Consider the following 19,147-nt stretch of genomic DNA (forward strand, 5'->3'; position numbering starts at 1 on the left):
GCACAATTGGATAGCTAGATCTTGGAAATAACCCAAATGTCCATCAACCAAGGAATGAATTTTAAAAATTGGTTTTTATACAATGGAGTAATACTCAGCCGTAAAGATAAACTTGAGACTTTTATAGGAAAATGGATGCAACCTGAAATCATACTCATAAGTGAAATAAATCAGACTCACATGTATAAACATGTTATTGTCTCCCTTGTGTAAGAGTAAGTAAAGTCTGAAATATACATTAGATATTGTGAAATGAGAAGAAACTGTTTAAAAGGAAGTAGGATGGGTAAAAGGAGAAAGGATAGTGGGGAAAAGATAAAAATGCAAGTCATTATACTATTAGTCTCAGTTCATTAAAAAGGAAGATTTGTGCTAATATCAATTGAAGAAATTTTTATGTTCATATCTTATACCCTGAGCAACTGCTTTAAAGATAACAATGTGTAATGTGTTAACTACTATTGTTCTATTATTTTGATATGGAATTTTGTTTTACCTTTTCTGTAAAATAAAATAAAGCATGATTCATAAAATAAAAAGATCATACTTGATCAAAATCTAAAACTTTGCATTTTGAAACATCACATTTCAACAAGTGAGTAGCACAGTGGGAGAAAATACTTCTAAATTACATATCCAATAAAGGCATTACATGCAGAATATACAGAGAACCCTTACAACTCATTTTCAACTCCTTTTTTTTAAATGAGCAAAATATTGTGAATGGTGAATAAACATAAAGAAATATGTTTAACAACGTTGCACGAAAACTGAAACCACAATAGGATACCAGTTCACACTCACCAGAATGACTACATATTGATAAGGATGTGGAGAAATTAAAACATCTTTGTCTAGCAAGATACTATTGCCTAAACATTATGAGATTAAGGAATATTTTCCACTATCATCGTCTTCTTCACTCTAACTCCTCAGGGTCTCATATATAGTTCCAGAACTCAGCAAGCATAATATTATGGTTATACTACTTAGGTCTTTCTTCCGGTCTGACACACTCATTCAACTCATCTGCCATTAGTAGCAGAGGGTTCAAAACTACATCCCTCTCTGAGAATTACCTTTCACCAAGGTGTCGTGGTTTATGTCTGTGTCCCCCAGGCCTCACGAGTTTGAATTGTGCATTTGTTATTCATTCACTGTCTAGTGCTTGGATTGATGGTGTCAGTGCCCCACCCACAAAGGGGTGGAACCAGGATGTGATGTAATGGCAGAAAGAAGGTGTGTCTTTCTCTTTGCTGGTTTGAGCTTGCTGTTTGCAGCTGCCATGAAAGGCGGGCCAGCCATGCCTGGCTACCTGGGAGCCAACTGAGTGTGGACTGAAACCTCCAAAAACTGTAAGAAATAAACCTTTCCTTTCCCAACTTTGGGCTTCAGGTATTTTGTCTCAACGACAAGTAAAAAGTAACTAAGACACAAGGGAAGATACTTCACTCAAGTTTATAACATCATACCCAGCCATCATCTGCATCCAACGGATATCAGTCAAGAATTCAAAGCCCAGCCTTACTAAATTCCAGACATCTCCAAATAGTCATGACATCTTCAAGACACTGAGAGTGCTGAAGTTCCTACTGTGACTCTACATATAAACATCAACATCTTCTGCCCATGCTGCTTTTTTTGGTCCTTTTATAGGTGGTGTTCCCTGAGAAGACTCCTCAATAAAACTCTGAATACAAATCTCATATTCAGCATCTGTTTGATAGACAACATAAGTTGAAACAGATGGAAAAAAAACTAGCTGAGTTTTTCAATTTTTCAATCTGTTACATCAATCCCTAATAATCACTGAAAGACTTACTGGATTTCTCAATCTTAAGAGAGATCCTTTTTATACATATATAGATCCTTTTAATACATATATGGAGTCAGTAAACTCCAAAACAGAAAATGACTCACTTCAGGAAGGCACTCCCCTCTGGAATTTCTATCCATCTGATACGTACTGCTTTCATAACACTCACATATCCCTAAACATGAATTCTGAAAAAAAATTTTCACATTTTTCTGGTGCTGCAGGAAGTGTCTTGAGCTCCCATGGTCTATTATTACTTCCTATCCCAATACAGAAGTCCCCAGATACAGACTTTCAAAATCCAGTTATATATATATATATATATATATATATATATATATATATATATATAACTTTTTCCTAGCTTAATTAAATTAGGCTCAGAGAAGTTGTTTTTGAATTATTTAAATGGTTTTAAAATTTGCTGAAATTCATTTGGTCAAATATAGGATCAAAAAAAAATATATTTTTACACAGATGGATACACTGTCCCTTACAAGTTAATGGGATCAAGCTATTTGTTTTACTTAAATATATATCCTTACTGACTTTTGTCTACTGGGTTTCAGAAAGGATAGTAAAATTTCCTACAGGTATAGTAATCTTTACAATTTCCCATGTAGTTTTATCCATATTTGCTTTATATATTTTGGATCAGTGTTATTGAGTGCCTAAGTTCAGAGCTGCTATGACTTCTGTTGAATTCAAACTTTTAAAATTTTAAGCAGTGATTTTATCTTTGTTTTTACTTTTATTTTTTATTTTCGTATACTTGCTTATATTTGCTTCTACTTTATATCACCTCTAGTTTCATATTTTCTTCTACCTTTTACTGATGTTAACACAGGCATACCATTTTAGAATTCCCTTTCTCTTTCAATTCATTATTCATTCAGATAGCTGGTATAGGTGAACACTGACATTTCTCCTGTAGAACTCTAATCTTATTCCAAGGCAGTTGGAAAATATGGTTATATTAACATTAAAACATATTACTATTTTATCAATTTCATAATAAAACTCATCAATTATCCCAATATTAAGTTATAATTTTTAAAATCATATGCTATTAAAAGTCTAATTCATTAATAGAAACCATCTACAAACCATCTACAAACCATCTCAACCTGTGCTAAATTAGACACATCTTCTACAAGACAAAGGTAACATTTTACTAGAAATACTTCATAATCTCTTCCCATTCTGTCTTTAGGATTATCTCTTTAAAATTGCACCTCTCCCCCCCCCACACACACACAAAATTATGCACTTATTGCAAAGGTTTTTTTTTTTTAAGTTAAAGACATTAAACATGTGTGCTCTAGTCAACTTGGATTTAAGTGGACTTTTAACTAGGAGTTGATCTTTCAAAATGGAGATTTTCCTAACTATGAGATTTATAGGGAGACATTAATCATATGACACTGGGTAAGAAGCCAACAAAACCTGGGCAAACCTGATGTGCATCAGAACAAATGCTAGGTGTAAGAATAAAGGAGCGGTAAATGACTGTATAGGCTTTATTTGCAATGTTTTAAATCATTTAATAAATAAACCATACCTTAAGTGGGAGTAAAATTTCTAAAGTGCTCTTTATAGTTGTTAGGATTTTAACTTCATACAAGTCAAAATATGCAGCTATTATGCTGAGTATCTTGGCACCTAATCTCGTTAAATCTCTCACATACTTTTTCCGGCATGGAAGGTGGTAAGAAAAACATTAAAAAAATTCAATTCTGTCAAAATTTTGGCTTTCCAATATTCCTAACAAAGATTCATTAGACTCACTAAGCCAGTACGTTGGTTAACATGAACAATAAATTAGATCTATCTCGATTTCCACTTCCAAGGCTATGTAACATCATGCAGCCAAGTTTTATTGAATGCAACAGTTGTATCCGTGACCACTGGAGTCTTTGAAGCACAGCCGCATTTTAGAACGGTATTTTTCTAAGTACAGAAGTTGCTTGCTGTTAAATGCTCCGCGCTGCTTTTGTCTTATAAACTGCACTGCATCTTCATTTTTCATGCCACTTTCAATTAAGGCTAGGGCAACAAGCACTGGAGTTCTCCCAAGACCTGCAACACAGTGAACAGCAATACAACAACCAGGTTCTTCATGAAATTTAATGTTTACAAGATTCAACCAGTCATCAACAATCTGTTTAGATGGCGATGACCCATCATCAAAAGGCCAATCCAGAACCTGAATGCCTTCTTCCTCTACAAGAGCAGGATCATACGTTGCTTCACACACTCTCACTATTGTGGTAACTCCATATTTCTTAAGCTCCTCAATAAATCTGTTTAAGGTTGCACTGGTTGGGTTGTATGTAATAAGAAATCTCATGTTCCTGTATGTGACTTCCACAGGAGCGAGGCAATTCGTTGGCGCCATATTAATCTAGTTTAAAAAGTTATGAGGAAAAGCTGAAAAATTTTGGAAGACAGAACTGTCAAGAAACTGAAGTCCACACCGGTGTACTCCAACTGAAAGTCTCAGAGCTTCGAATATGATGTTGGAAGTGGTAAGAAATGAAAGGAACCTCCTAACAAGTGGGTGCAGCTATTTATTCATACTGAGTCACTGGAAAGGAAGTGTAAGGAGGTTTACCTCATCCAGCCACAATTCTCACAAAATGCTCTGGTGACTTCACTTCTCAGTCCAAGTTTTGCAAGGGCCTCCCGCGGTAGCAGATATGACTTTACACGTTCACTTATCCTCATCAAGGCCGTGCTGTGCTTGGCAGTAATCTCCAAGACCCTTCAGAAACTCCATAAATATATGACTAAGAATATCACAGAAAGGAATGAATTTACTCATGAAAGACTGTGACCTAATCATACAGCCTGTCCCGTGGCTGCGACACCGGCGGCGGCTGCAGGCCTAGGAGTAGTAGTGGGTGTCGCAGAGAGCCCGCGGCAACAATGCGGCGACTGCAGGACATCAAAATCTACCTTGTCGGAGCAGAGCGGCTCAGAGAAAACGCCGGGAAGTAACTAATACGCACTTCCCCAAGAGCCCTTGCGTCACAAGCCCTCCCCTTTATATCCTCGTCTACATAAGCAACTACTCACCAATGGCGCTCCTGGGAAGGTAGAGCCAATGAGCAACGGCAGGAGCCAGAAGACCCGCCCCTTGTCCTGCAGACCTCATTGCAGTCTGTTTGTGCTAACGCGTGGCTGACCGAGAAACACTGGAAATGGATTGGATTTCTGGCCTCTCCCGGGGAAGAAGGGTGGAGAAGGGACTGTGGAGTGGGCAGGACAAGGCTGGAGAGAAAGGTGGGTTGACCAAGGCGGGAAAAGTGAGGTAGTAGAAAGTTCTCAACCACTGGATCTTTCTGTATATTGTTTGGCTTTGTTTTTTTAATCCAGTGACAAAGTCTTTTTAAATTTTTTTCCTCGCCTGACTTCCTACTTGTCTTCTGTTTGGGAAGTTTATTATTGTGACTAAGGTTTCACTCGCGTGAAAAAGTGTTAAAAACACTATTCTTTTTGTTTGTTTGTTTGCAAGCCTGTAATCCCAGCAACCAACAGGCTGAGGCAGGAGAATGGCTGCGAGTTCAAGGGCAGCCTGAACTGCAAACCAAAACCCTGTCTCAAAAAGACAAAACAGTAGAAACACCACAGGAGTTAAAAGTGTTCTCCACCGATTTTTTTTTTTTTTTTTTTTTTTTTTTTTTTTTAGCCAAAGATAAGGGATGGGCTAACTGGCAGGTGGATAACCAAGTATTCTAGGTAGAAAAGAATCCCTCAGCAAAATCCTAAACTAGGAGGGAATTTAGCACATCTTAGAATGGAAAGAAGGGTGGAACTCAGAAAAAGGGAATGAAAGCAGATCAGGAATGCCTTCTTTTCTGTGTAAAAGAATCAGTGGGAATAATGAAAATTGTCAAGTACATAGTCTAATAAACTACGGTAACAGTAAGGTGCTTGTAAAAACACTATTCTTTATGTAAATTTAATACAGTGACCCTATGAGTTAGATACTAGTGTGCGTCTGTTGTCCCGTTTTAAAAACTGACACACAGAAAGGTTAAGTAATTTTCCCAAGATAATACAGCTGGTAAATGGCAGTGCTGAGATTTGAGTTTTGTAATTCTGGCTCTGGAATTTATACTTTTTTAAATTGCTTTTTAAAAGTCAAATACTGTTCAGAATTTTTTTTCCTGTATTTTGAAGAAATTCAGCATCCTTCATTAATATTGTCAAGCATTTGGTTTTTAATGCCACAAGTTGGATATTGTTTATAAAAGTTAGTATTTAAACCTATCCAACAAATTCCCAATTTCTTTGCTCACATCTTTCTTCCATCTACATACTTCTTTCTGAGATTATTTGCTTTGTCCAGAAGTGTCTTTTGGAGATTCCTTTAAGTGAATGATCAACTTTGGAAATTATATGTGTTAAAATAATGCATTCTCTCACTGTTAAATGAATTTTTCTTATTGTTAACAAACTTTTACACTAGCTTTTTTTTCTAAAATTCTTCTGCTAGTTACATTGTCCTATGGTGACATTTATTTGCTTTCAGCCATTTGAAAACACTATTTCTTGTCCTAGGGTCGCTTTTCTAATGGCTGTTAGAATTTTCCAAAATTAGTTCCCTTTATGTTTGGTCTATGCATCCATCTATGCATCCTAACAGTAAAATCCGATGCCTCCTTTCTTCCTCATTTTTCCTTACACTTCATTGTCTCATCACTCTTCTTTAATATTTCACGCTGATAAGTGGGACTAAGCAAAGTGGAACATTAGGCAGAAGGTGAAAATATGGGGGATAAGGAGATGGCATTTAATCAGCAGCTGAGTAACAGTAGCACCCACATGCAGGCCATCAGAGCCTAGGCAGAGTGAAAGGACATCAGTAATGATCAGAAATTATATAAGAGTTTTTCTGGCAATACATTGCAAATAATGCAAATTAAATTTCTTGTGATCAGAGATAGGAGTTACAAATATGAAAATGGAGTAGTAGAGTTTTGGACTGAAAATAATGTTATCGGTGTGCAGTTGTCATTTTCATTATATATGGTAATAGAAATACAGGTGTGTGTTTGTGCATATGTGTGAATTCCCTAGCCTCATCTAAAGGAACAAAGAGGATGTGAAGCAATGACAGTTCCATAGCAATAAGCACAGTTAAGTGCCAAGATCAAGATTCTTTAATACAAAAAAAAAAAGATTCTTTAATACAACTTGCCATTAAAAGAAGGCAAGGATCTTTGGTGAAATGATTGATCCCAGAGTTTGGGCAGGGAAAGCACAAGAATAACCAGAAACTTCTTGTTATGACAGAACAAAGGGGTATAGAATACAGATCAGGGAGGCTATGGGAACATGAGAGATAAAAGTAATATGGCATTCTAGATGGAATCTTAGGACAGAACAAGGACAATAAGGAAAAAGTGAAACCTGAATAAAGTATGAAGTTTAGTTATAGGAAAGTATCAGTGTTGGTTCCTTACTTTGTCACAAATGAGTCATAATTACTTAAGATGTTAATGTGGGAAACTAGGTGAATAGTAAACAAGGAATCTAACACCACTGCTACTTTCCTGGTAATCTAAAACAAAAAACAAAAGCCAGCTTAAAGGACTCTCACTGGCCACTATTCAATGTAAAAATGATAAAAATGAGTTATAATTCAATTTAAAAACCATGAGCTGATAAAATAAATGGAAGAAACAATGCTTTGCCTTCCAGACAACTAAATAAATAGAGCAGGAGTGGTATAATTAGAAAAATCAGTATTTAGCAGTTATTATAATTAATTTGGCAAAGAAACATCAATAGATGCTGAAACAAGTCAGTGAAAGTCTATGTGGAATGGGATAAATACCTACCAAAAAATAATTACCAAAGGAAATAGTTACTTTATAGTAGAGAAATTTGGCAGATGGCATTTTATTCAAAATTAAGGTGACCAATTTTTGTGGCTTGCATCAAAAATGCCCATCAAAAGTCTCATGTGTTCAGAAGGAGGGCTTTTTGAAAAAGATTATCTCATGAGAAAACTGGCCTCAACAGTGTGTTACTCTGTTGATGAGTTCATAAGTGAATGTGCTGCTAAGAGGTGGATCCTGGTTAGGTCACTGAGGGCATAACTTGGAAGGGCATATTCTTACTACAGGCCTATCCCTTGCTCTCTGTCTCTTCCTTGCCAATACTTGTAATAATTGAAACAATTAGTCTGTTTATTCAACCAGTAGCCTAGCAGTCCAATTAAACCGCTTCTGCTTTCTGACTCCCATAAGGTAAGCAGCTTTCCTCCACCACATTGTTCCACCATAATGTTTCTGCCTTATTGAATGCCAGCAATAAACTGAAACCTGTAAAAACATGAGCAAAAATAAACTTTTTGACCTTTGAAAGTTGTGTATGTTAGGTGTTTGGTGCCTTCCTTCAAAAGCTACCTTTAGTAGTGGGAGAAATTGTGTACCACCTGAGAGAATGGATTTCATCAACTGTTACATCTCTGTGGGATATCCCTGTCCCAAAAATGATTGCTGAAATTTAATCATGAGGAAAAGTCAGAGAAACCTGAATTGAACTATTGTAATCTCTTTGTAATCTTTAAGTATGTCATTCATGAAATTCAAGAATAGACTAAGGAATGATTCTAGTGGAAGAAGATAAAAGAATTATGTATACTAAATGGAATACATGATCTTTTTGCTTCAAAAGACATTTTTGGGACAATTGGTAAAATCTGAATGGAGGCTTTGGGTTATTTGATAGTTAATGAATCAATGTTCACTTTCTCATTTTGATGTTTTATATTGTGGTTTTATAATATATCAGACACCTGCTCTTATATAGTTCATGGAGGCTAGGGTAGTTGTTTTTACTATGCTTGAGTCTTCTCTGTAAGTATGAAATTATTTCAAAATAAAAATTTATCATTATGTAAAAGATCTGTGTCATAGGTAACTAGATAGTGCTACCCTCTCTGGATTCCCAGTCATGTTTTGTGGTTGTCTTTGGAGACTTTTCTTGCATATTTGCATTTTTAAAATCTTTTAGCCACCTTTGTTAGCTCCACCCAAATTTTAGGACCTAAAAGATCAACAGTTATCTAAGATCTATTTGTTTCCTAAATTTCATACTGACATTCCCTAAGTATTTCGCTGCATACATGGCTAATGAGCAAGAGACTTCAGTTCCCAAGCTCCCATTTCAGTGTGGTATGGCCATTGTCATTAACGTCAAAAGGGACAGTAGGATAATGATGCCCCTTACAAAAATCATGCCTGTAAAGGAAATGGCATTTGCCCTTCCTTTTTCCTTTGTTTCCTGGCAGCCATGAGGTGAACTTCTGTACTCTGTCAGTTACTTCCTACTATGAGTGTACTGCCTCACAATGGCCCAAAAGCATTGGAGCCAAGCAACCATGGGCTGAAACCTCTGAAACCATGAACCAAAAGAATTTCCTCCTCAAAAGTTATCACAAGTGTTTTGTTACAGCACAGAAAGCTAACACAAATATAAAAAATATACGTATATACACAACAGAGTATTCAGCCATACAGAATTAAAACCTGCCATTTGCACCAAAAGAGATAAAATAGGAGTGCCTTATGTTAAGTGAAGTAATCCATTCACAGACAGAAGTTAAAAAATGTCAACTTGACTTCCGGGAGACCATGGCAGATAGATAGCAGCAGCTTCGGAGGCTGTCTGAGAAACCACACTTGAAATCCAGGAATGATGCTGGGCAGGAAGTCCTAGGCAAGGGGGGATATTCTTTGCTGACCCAGGAACAAACTAAATTAAGAGAAACCAACTGGAAACACAATCTCGGTGATACAGCAGGAACAGATAAGGTCTCAGCGCGGAAGCTGGACTCCGTGCCACTGGAAGCTGCGATTTCAGTTTCCTGCGGCTACTGCTGTGTCCTGGTCAGCATGGCGGGGAGAAAGGCGCAAAAGCTCTGAGAGTGGGAAGCATTGAATGGAGTTGGGAGCGGGACTGGCTGGGTGCTCTGCATCAACCTGCGGTGAGTGAGCAGATCAGTGACCCTTCCATAGAGAAAGAGGCTTCAGTGGAGGTCATACTCGGACTGGGCAGACTACCCGGAACGAGATGCTGCAGTGACTTCAGTCACATATCCCCCTCTCAAGAGGGATTGGTGGGGAGTGCCTGGCCTGCGTGACGCCACTGGCTGAGACCCAGTAGGCTAGCCCAACCCAGGTCCCAGCAGCCTGGAGGTGCGCCCTAGTGGTGAAGCCTTCGGTAGGTTGACCTGGAGGGGTGGGCCCAGCATAGGCTGCCATATCTCCCTGGTGTGCTGCGGCAGGCAGGAACACCTAGCCAGTGCAATTCAAACAGACTGTGGCCGACAGGGAAGGAAGCTGGGCCTCCTATATATGCTTGTATATAAGGAACAAAGAATATGGGAAGAGGGAGCAACAAGAAAGGGTCCTTGGCCCCCAGTCCTGAGAAACATGCAATAGCAGACACGGCACCAATAAACATAAAGTGCTGTCTCCAGAGCCTCATACACAAGTTCAGGAATGAAGTTACTAATGACCTGAAGCAAGACATAAGCAGAATAGTTAGAGAAATGCTAAGCTCTGCCCAAGAAAAAACAGATAGTGGGATGGAAGAACAGAAAAAAAGGGGAGAATTGTTTGATGGAGAAAATAGAGAAAACATAGAATACGTGAAGCAGGTTCAAAGAGATTACCAGGAAACTAAAAATTCTATCAAAAACTGGCATAACATCTTGAAAGAAACTAAGGATAGATTATCTGAACTGGAGGGCAGATTTGTAATATGGGAGCATGAAAGGAAAAACTTCTTAATAACAAACAGCAACAATACAAAGGATAGAAGATGATAAGAGGATCTATAACAAGAATTAAGAACATAAAAGAAGAAGTGGGGACACAAACAAATGGATTACAAAAGCTATTCACAGAAATAATCCAAGAGAATTTCCCTAATTTAGCAAATGGTAAAGACACTCAGATATATGAGGCATACAAGACTCCAGCCACCCACAACCCAAACAGAGCTACACCCAGGCATATGACAATCAAAATTCCAGAAATCCAATATAAGAACAGAATATTAAAAGCCACCAGACACAAGAAACAGATCACTTACAAGGGAACACCCATCAGAATTACAGCAGACTTCTCAGCACAAACCATCAAATCACGAAGAGCATGGGGGGAAATAATTCAAGCTTTGAAAGATAATAACCTCCAGCCAAGATTGATATATCCTGCACAACTGTCCCTAGAAATTGATGGAAAAACAAGGTGCTTCCAGGATAAAGAGGAACTAGGGGAATTTGCAACCACAAATTCAACTCTACAGAGAATACTGCAGGATAGCCTAAAAAAGGAAAATACCAAGATTCCAGAAATAGTGGTAGAGAGGCCACAATGAATGGAGCAGAAAACGAAATGAAGAAGACAAACTGCCAACAAATGACAGAAAAAGAGCTCAACAGAAATCAGGCAGAGAAGATCAGATGGTATATTAGCTATTTTGGAGAAAACAAGACATCATAATAGCTAGTGCTGATTTAGTATCATCTTGTTCTGTCTCCATCGGTCTTAAAAGGTTGTGTCTTATTGGATTTTATTATATGTGATAATATAAGTAAAAACTTTTATAGACAAGGAGATTATACAGAAACCATTGTTCATTTTCTGTTAGCTGGTTCTGAATACCCTGTAATAATGTCATTTTCTTGAATGGTTTTATAGTGTCTTGATATGTTTGGTGCTACAGTATATGAAGTTATACTCAAAGATTTCAAGGAAAGAGACACTTTTTTATGTCAGGATATCTTGTGGTGAAACACTATTTTGCTTAAATGGTTATGTTTTGACCTGCACTGTTCTGTTGTTATGCCCTCTTTTATCTCAATCCCCTTTTTTTAAGTTATTTACTTTTTTCTCTTTATCTTTTTAATTAAGGGAAAAATAAAAAATAGTAGGATACATTATAGTAACCTACTTTGATTTCCTATTAACTTGATTTGAAATCCTGTATTGCCCTCACCATCTTGTTTTGACTGATTTTCCCCTATTCTGCTTTGCTTGATAGTACCAAGTTCGAAAGTATAGGCAAAACTGTGAAGACAATAAGATTCATTATGACGCCCATTCAGGTTGACTACTGTTTTCTTTTAAAGTCGTGTAATGTCTCCAATGCTTTGGTTTTATTCTTTACTGTTTAGTTCAATTTTATTATAACTGGAAATTCTTCTTAAAATAGCAAGAGGCAGTATGGTAACCATTGTTGATCACCTTATATTTTGTTTTTACATTATCTATTATGTCCATCCTTTTGATTTGACTGACTCTGTTCTGATATGGCATATTTGGTTTTACTCTCTTCAAAAAAGGTAATAAGAACTGTGGGAGTAATAAAACCCAAAATGTGTAATTGTCATTGTACAAAAGAAAGGAAAAGGAAGTGCTCTAAAGGTTATAACTGCATATATGTTTAAGTGTATAAGATAGATAACCATATTACTGAGTGTTTTTTGGATCATTGAACAAAACTAACCAAAACTAACTCTCACTGTTTGAAAGTCTACTTTATATGCTTCAATTTTGTAACTTGAACAACTATTTCTAAGATGAGAATATGTAATCTATTAACATGATTTCTTACTGTTTATTTTTTAAATTTTATATTACTTGTACCCTTTTTCTGTTTTTTTTCTTTTTCTCCTTAAAAAAAATGTCAACTTGAAAATAGAATAGGAATTGAGAAAGGGGAGGGAGGTGGAAAACAAGGTTGGATTTAATCACCACATGCTGAATCCATGTATGGAAATAGCACACTGAAATCTATTATGTACAATTAATACATGTTAACAAAAAATGTAAAAGTGGATGTGATGACACGTGTCTATAATCCCAGCTACTCAATAGGAAGTTGAGGCAAAAGAATCACTTGAGCCTAGGAGTTTATAGCCATCCTGAACAACGTAGCAAAACTGTTTCAGGAAAAAAAATTTGTAAAGTTGAACTAGATTAATAGAAATTATCCTATTTGAAAAGGAGGTAAACATAATGATTGGTAAAATCTCAGAGAACTTTTGAACTCTATCAAAGGTTTTTCATTTCATAGAAATCATTAAAGAAGAGAAGGATATTGGAACAAAAAATAAAATTTAGTACATAGCACAAATTTACAGATTGTAAAAACTAGTACATAATAATCTTAAATACTCATCAAGCAAAAGAATATACATTAATCAAAACTTATAGTATTAAAAAAATAATAGTCAAAACCAGTAATGTGAAGACTGTAGCACTCTTCTTTAATAACTGATAGATCAAGGACATACTAACATACAAAAGACCTAAGCAACCAAATTAATTAACTAATGCAGAGTACACCATTTAGTAGTATACATATTCTCATGTATATGTGAAATCTTCAGCAAGGTATTCTGTATTATATGCTTTTAAACTTAAAAAAAATAAAATAATACAGAGTATATCCTCAGATAATACAATTAGATTAGAAATCAATAACTATGAAATATGTAAAATCTCTAAAAATTTGAATATAAAGTCTCCAAAAACTTGAGTAATATCCAAATATTTGAAAATTAACAATGTTCTTCTAAATAAACTGTGTCAGTGAGGAAAGCAAAAGTCCAACAATCAGAAAATATTTGAAACTAAAAGAAAATTAAAATGCAGCATGTCAAAATCTGTAGGATGCAAATATAACACTGCACACAGAGAAGGAAAGATATATAGTTACAGTAGAAAAATAGTTTCAAATCAATGGTCTCACTTTCCTCCTTAAACTAGAGAGCAGCAGCCCCAAGGAGAGAACCAGCCAGCATCTCCCGAGATCCATGCCATGTTGGAACTTAGGGCTCTGGGAAACAAAGCAACCCGCTTGCCTCCCTGGTAAGCTGCCATGAGCCTACCAGTGCCTGGGCTGAGAATGAAACACCCCATTCCTCCACTCCCCATTAGCAAATGGGAGCCAGAGGTGTGAGCATCTCTTGGGAGGTTGACCACATGCAATATGGGGGATTTCCTTCTACCATCTCTTTGAAGGCAAATATTGTTATCACTGTTTTGCTTTGTTCTGGTTAATTGTATTGCTCTATTCAATATTCTGTTTTGATAAGTTCTATAATGTTCTGTATTTGGTTTGATTTTGGTATACTTGATTAAAGGACAACTACTGTGAAGATAATGTTATATTATGGTACCTATTACTATTATCCTAGTAATCTGCTGTGACATTCTATACCAATTTCACTGCATTGTCTCAATTAGCTTTGTTCTGCCTTATTCTGTTGTATTTTACTACCTTCAAAATAATAAAAAAATTTTAAACTAGAAACATATCATATTAAACACAAAGCAAGCAGAAAGAAATAATAAAGAGCAGAAACCAATGATACTGATCAGACATAATTGTATAGGTATAAAGAATAATGAAAGCAAAAGCTGGTTCTTTGACAATAGCAATAAAATTATACTTCTCTGGAGAAAATCAAGAGGTCTACCATGTTCATCTATAACAAAAAAATGTACACTGTCACTGTGCTATTAAAGAGTTTCTAGTCACATCTCATCCTTGCACTGGATGGTGCTCTAAAGGCAGGTAGGAATGGATGAGATCTTAATCTCCAAGTCACCAAAAAATTAACTCAGTGCTCTGCACATAGTGTCAGTACTACTACCAATGGTAATAAATTATAAATTCTGTTCCTCTGGTTAAAAGAAATGTGTATGAAATTAAACCTATTCACTTGAAAATACCAAATTTGCCTAAAATCTTTCTTTAACAAAGCAGTCTACATTTTAACTAATATTAAGATAACATTTTGATAGTAATTTATTATATACTAGAGTCTGAGAAATGCTCTGGTACAGCAGGTGGTCTTTGGTTGAGCATACCTTAACCCAGTCTTTTGACAGGATGGTAGATTCTCTTCAATGGAACATATAACTTAATGTTTCCTATTTAGAAGACAAAAAGTGTAGCTCACCTACCAGCATTCATTTAAATACTATACTTTATATATGGAAATAACACTATTAAAAACAATGCAATAAATAAAATGATGCATCTTGTTTCCAAAGATTGCCCATATACTAGAGAAATGTGAAAATATCAATACAACAAATATTTTGTGACAAACTTTGAGGGTAAGGGGAGAATTGTAATCTTTGAGTTATCTGTCCCAGGGTAAAATCTACAGCTGTATGCTTCCTTGGTGAGAGTTTTGGGGCCAATGGTTATGGGCTAAATTTGAATGGGCAGGTTTGGAAGTTGGCTTAGCCAGACCCACCTCATAGTACATACTTATTCCCATAATCAGTGTATGATCAGGATGTAGAAATAGACAACAGTATGTTTTCCCAAGAGATCACTAAGGAGTGATGTCCTTTAGGCAGTGACAAGGTCCTAGTGATGTCATCAATCAGAAACCCCAAGCAGCATTGCTTTGAGTCCTTGAGATAAATAGACTGATCTATTTCCTTTTTTTAATTTTTAAAAAGCAAGACATAAAAGGGAGTAGAAATAATACAGAATTTCAAAAAATAACATAATGAATCAACACTAGTTAATATACTACATATTGTTATCTTGGAAGTAGTTAAGTTAAAAAAATCTAAGCATAAAAAATAAACAGACAATGACAGTACAAACTATTCTGTTTGATGAACTAACGGAGAATTAGTAGTATGGTTATATATCTTGCACACTTAAACATACATACAGTTACATGTGTATATCCACAATTGTTCTTTCCTTTGAAGCACTTTCTTTCCCTTTCATTATTACAATATTTGTTGTACATTTTAGAACTTATTACGCTTTCAGTTTATTATTTTTTACACTAGAGACAATATATTTGTGAATGTGAGTGATTTATTTCACTTATGAGTATAGTCTTAAGTTGCCTCCATTTACCTATAAAAGCCTCAAGATCATTCTTTTTATAGCTGAGTAATATTCCACTCTACAAAAATACCACATCTTTTCATCCATTTTTTGGTTGATGGGCATTTTGGTTGCTTCCAAGATTTAACTATTAAAATTGTGCTTCTATAAACATGAGTGAACACTGTGATATTATGTTTTAAATTTTTCTGGGAAAATACCCAACAGGGGAATACCTGGATTGAATGGGACTTCCAATCCTACTTTTTAGAGGAATCTCCATAATAACGATTTACACAGTGGCTGCATCAGTCTACACTCTCACCAACAGTGGAGAAGTGTTCTTTTTCTCCCACATTTCTGCCAACGTTTGTTATCAGTTGATTTCTTGATGACCGCCATTGTTTCTGAAGAGAGATGGAATCTCAGTATTAATTTGCATTTCTCAAATGACCAGTAATGGTGATCATTTCTTCATGTATTTACTTGCCATTTGTATATCTTTATCTGAGAAATGTGTGTTTGTATCAGGTGCCCACTTTGGAGAGGGTCTTTGAATTTGAAGGGCTTGATTTTTTTTTCAATTCTTATATGTTCTAGATATAAGTCCTTTGAGGGACTGCTGGCTAACACTCTATCCCATTCTGTGAGTTTTCCCATTATGTGGGTTCACTTTGCTGATGGTTTCTTTTGCTTTTTTTAAATTTGTTTTATTTTTTATTTTAAAGAGAACAAAAAAATACAAAGCAAAACAGAACAAAGTACAGCAGAATAAAACAATGCAAACAAATAACACAGGATTTCAGAAAAAGACATCAGGAAATCAACAGTGGCTACCACAGTGTCTATTGTTTTCTTAAACACAGTTGTCCATACCTTCACACACAATAAGTTAATGCACATCAAAATAGTATAAAAGAAATCAAAACAAAAAAATGAGAACCTTAAGGTCTTTCAAGACCAGACTGTTAATGATCTTCTTGAAGTGCAAAAACATTTTAATAAGATGACATCCCAGTTGTTGATTCTTGGAAGTACTTCCTGTGTGGTTTACGTTTTTTTCACAAACTCTTTGCCTACCCCTATGTCTTCAAGATTTATACCTACCTTGTCTTCCAGTACATTTAGTGTTTCTGTTTTAATATTTAGATTTTTGATCCATTTTGACATAACTGCATGGGTGAGAGACATGTGTCTAGTTTCAGTCTTCAGCGTGTGGAAAGCCAGTTTTCCAAGCCCTGTTCATTAAAGAGGCTATCTTTCTTCCAGTGAATATATTTAGACCCTTTGTCAAATGTAAGGCAACTGAGTGTCTTTGTAGTTGTGTTTGCATCTTCTAATCTGTTCCACTGATCCTCAAGTCTATTTCTTTGCCAGTACCATGCTGATTTTACCACTGTAGTTTTGTAATATAATTTCAAGTCAAGGATTGAGATGCCTCCTGCCTTGCCTTTGTTGCCCAGAATTGCCTTTGCTATTCTAAGTCTTTTCTGTTTCCAAATGAATTTTAAGAATGTTTTCTCTAGATCTGTAAGGTATGTTAATGTTATTTTGATTGGGATTGCATTAAATCTGTGTAACAGTTTTGAGAGTATGGCCGTTTTCACAATGTTGGTTCTTCCTAAGAGCTAGGGATATCTTTCTATTTTCTAATATCCTCTTCAACTTCCTTTTTTAGAGTAGTATAATTTTTAGTGTATAGGTCTTTTACATTCTCATTAGGTTGATTGCTAAGTATTTCATTTTTTTGGATGTTATTGTGAAAGACGTAATTTCCATAATTTCTCTCTGAGTTTGCTGTTTGTGTACAGAAATGCTATTGATTTTTTGACGACTTTGTAACCAGCTACACTGCTGAATTTCTTAATTCACTTTAGCAGTTTTGATGGAGTTTTTATGGTCTTCCATATAAAATATCACATCATCTGCAAATAGTGGTAACTTGTTCCTTTCCTATCCTTATTCCTTTTATTTCTCTCTCTTGTCTGATTGCTCTGCCTAATGTTTCCAGAAACATATTAAATAGGAGTAGTGAGAGTGGACATCCTTGTCTTGCTCCTGATTTTAGAGTGAAAGCTTTGAATCTTTGTCCATTTTGTATACTGCTGGCTATTGGTTTGTCATAAATGGCTTTTGTCACACTGAGGTAGATAACATCTATTCCATCTATTAGGGTTTTATCATGAACAAGTATTGGACTTTATCAAAAGCTTTTTCTGCATCTATTGAGATGATAATGTGATTTTTGTTTTTGACTGTGTTGATGTGGTGTATTACATTTACTGATTTGCATATGTTAAACCATCCATGCATTCCTGGGATAAATCCCAGTTGGTCACAATGTATAATCTTCTTGATGATTTGCTGCATTCTATTTGCCAGTATTTTATTGAGAATCTTTACATCAATGTTCTTTAGTGAGACTGGCCTATAGTTCTCCTTCTTGATTGAGTCTTTCTCCGGTTTTGGTATCAGAGTAATACTTGTCTTCAGGAATGATTTAGGGAGGATTGCTTCCCTTTCAATTTCTTTGAAGAGCTTAAGGAGTTCTGGTGTTAGATCTTCTCTAAATTTCTTGTAGAACTCAACCATGAATCCATAAGGTCCTGGGCTTTTCTTTGTTGCTAAGTTTTTAATCACATTTTCAATTTCAGTAGCTGATATTGGGTTATTCAAAATTGTTATATCTTGAATCAGCTTTGGTAATTCATACATTTCTAAAAATCTATACATTTCCTCTGTTTCCTCCATCCTATTTGATAAAGATTTTCAAATTAGCTATTCATGATCTTCTGAATTTCCATGGGCTCTGTAGTAATTTTTCTCTTTTCAGTCCTTATTGCATGAATTAAAGAGGCTTTCTTTCTTTTTCTTAATAAGGTTTCAGGAGCTTTATCGATTTTAATTCAAAAAGCCAACTCTTTGATTCATTAATTTGTATTGTTTTCTTAGTCTCAATTGAATTAATTTCTGCTCTGATCTTTATAATTTCCTCTCCTATGAGCTTTGGCTTTTATTTACTCTTTTTTCTAGATGCTTGAGGTGTAGCATCAAATTATTTGTACTTGTTCTATTTACTTGATGTGACAATTTATTGCTGTATATTTTCCTCTTAGGACCACTTTCTTTGCATCTCATAGGTTTCAGTATGTTGTATTTGCATTTTCATTGAATAGTAGGTATTGTTTAATTTCTTTAATTTCACCTGTAACTTATTGATTGTTCAAGAGGTTGTTATTTCCATGTATTTATGCATGTTTTGCAATTTCTTTTGCCATGAATTTCCAATTTCAGTGTACCATGGTCAGATAATATGCATGTGATAAATTTCAATCTCTTTACATTTACTTAATAATGTTTTATGATCTAACATATGGTCTGTTTTGGAGACTGTCCCATGCATATCTGAGAAGAATGTATATTCTGACCTGATTG

General features: G+C 35.5%; 1 protein-coding gene across 1 annotated transcript; it reads right to left on the reverse strand.

Moving 5' to 3' along the window:
- Positions 1–3,322: 3,322 nt before the first annotated feature.
- On the reverse strand, positions 3,323–4,433 carry LOC100715789 (protein tyrosine phosphatase type IVA 1-like). Its single transcript, XM_063256298.1, has one exon. It carries the CDS (start codon positions 4,212–4,214, stop codon positions 3,693–3,695), a length of 522 nt encoding a protein of 173 aa, XP_063112368.1. The 5' UTR covers positions 4,215–4,433; the 3' UTR covers positions 3,323–3,692.
- Between the last annotated feature and the right edge of the window lie 14,714 nt (positions 4,434–19,147).

This window comes from Cavia porcellus, unplaced genomic scaffold (genome assembly GCF_034190915.1).
Source record: "Cavia porcellus strain 051 isolate PalLab524CR breed Dunkin Hartley unplaced genomic scaffold, mCavPor4.1 scaffold_9, whole genome shotgun sequence".
Taxonomy (NCBI): Eukaryota; Metazoa; Chordata; class Mammalia; order Rodentia; family Caviidae; genus Cavia; species Cavia porcellus.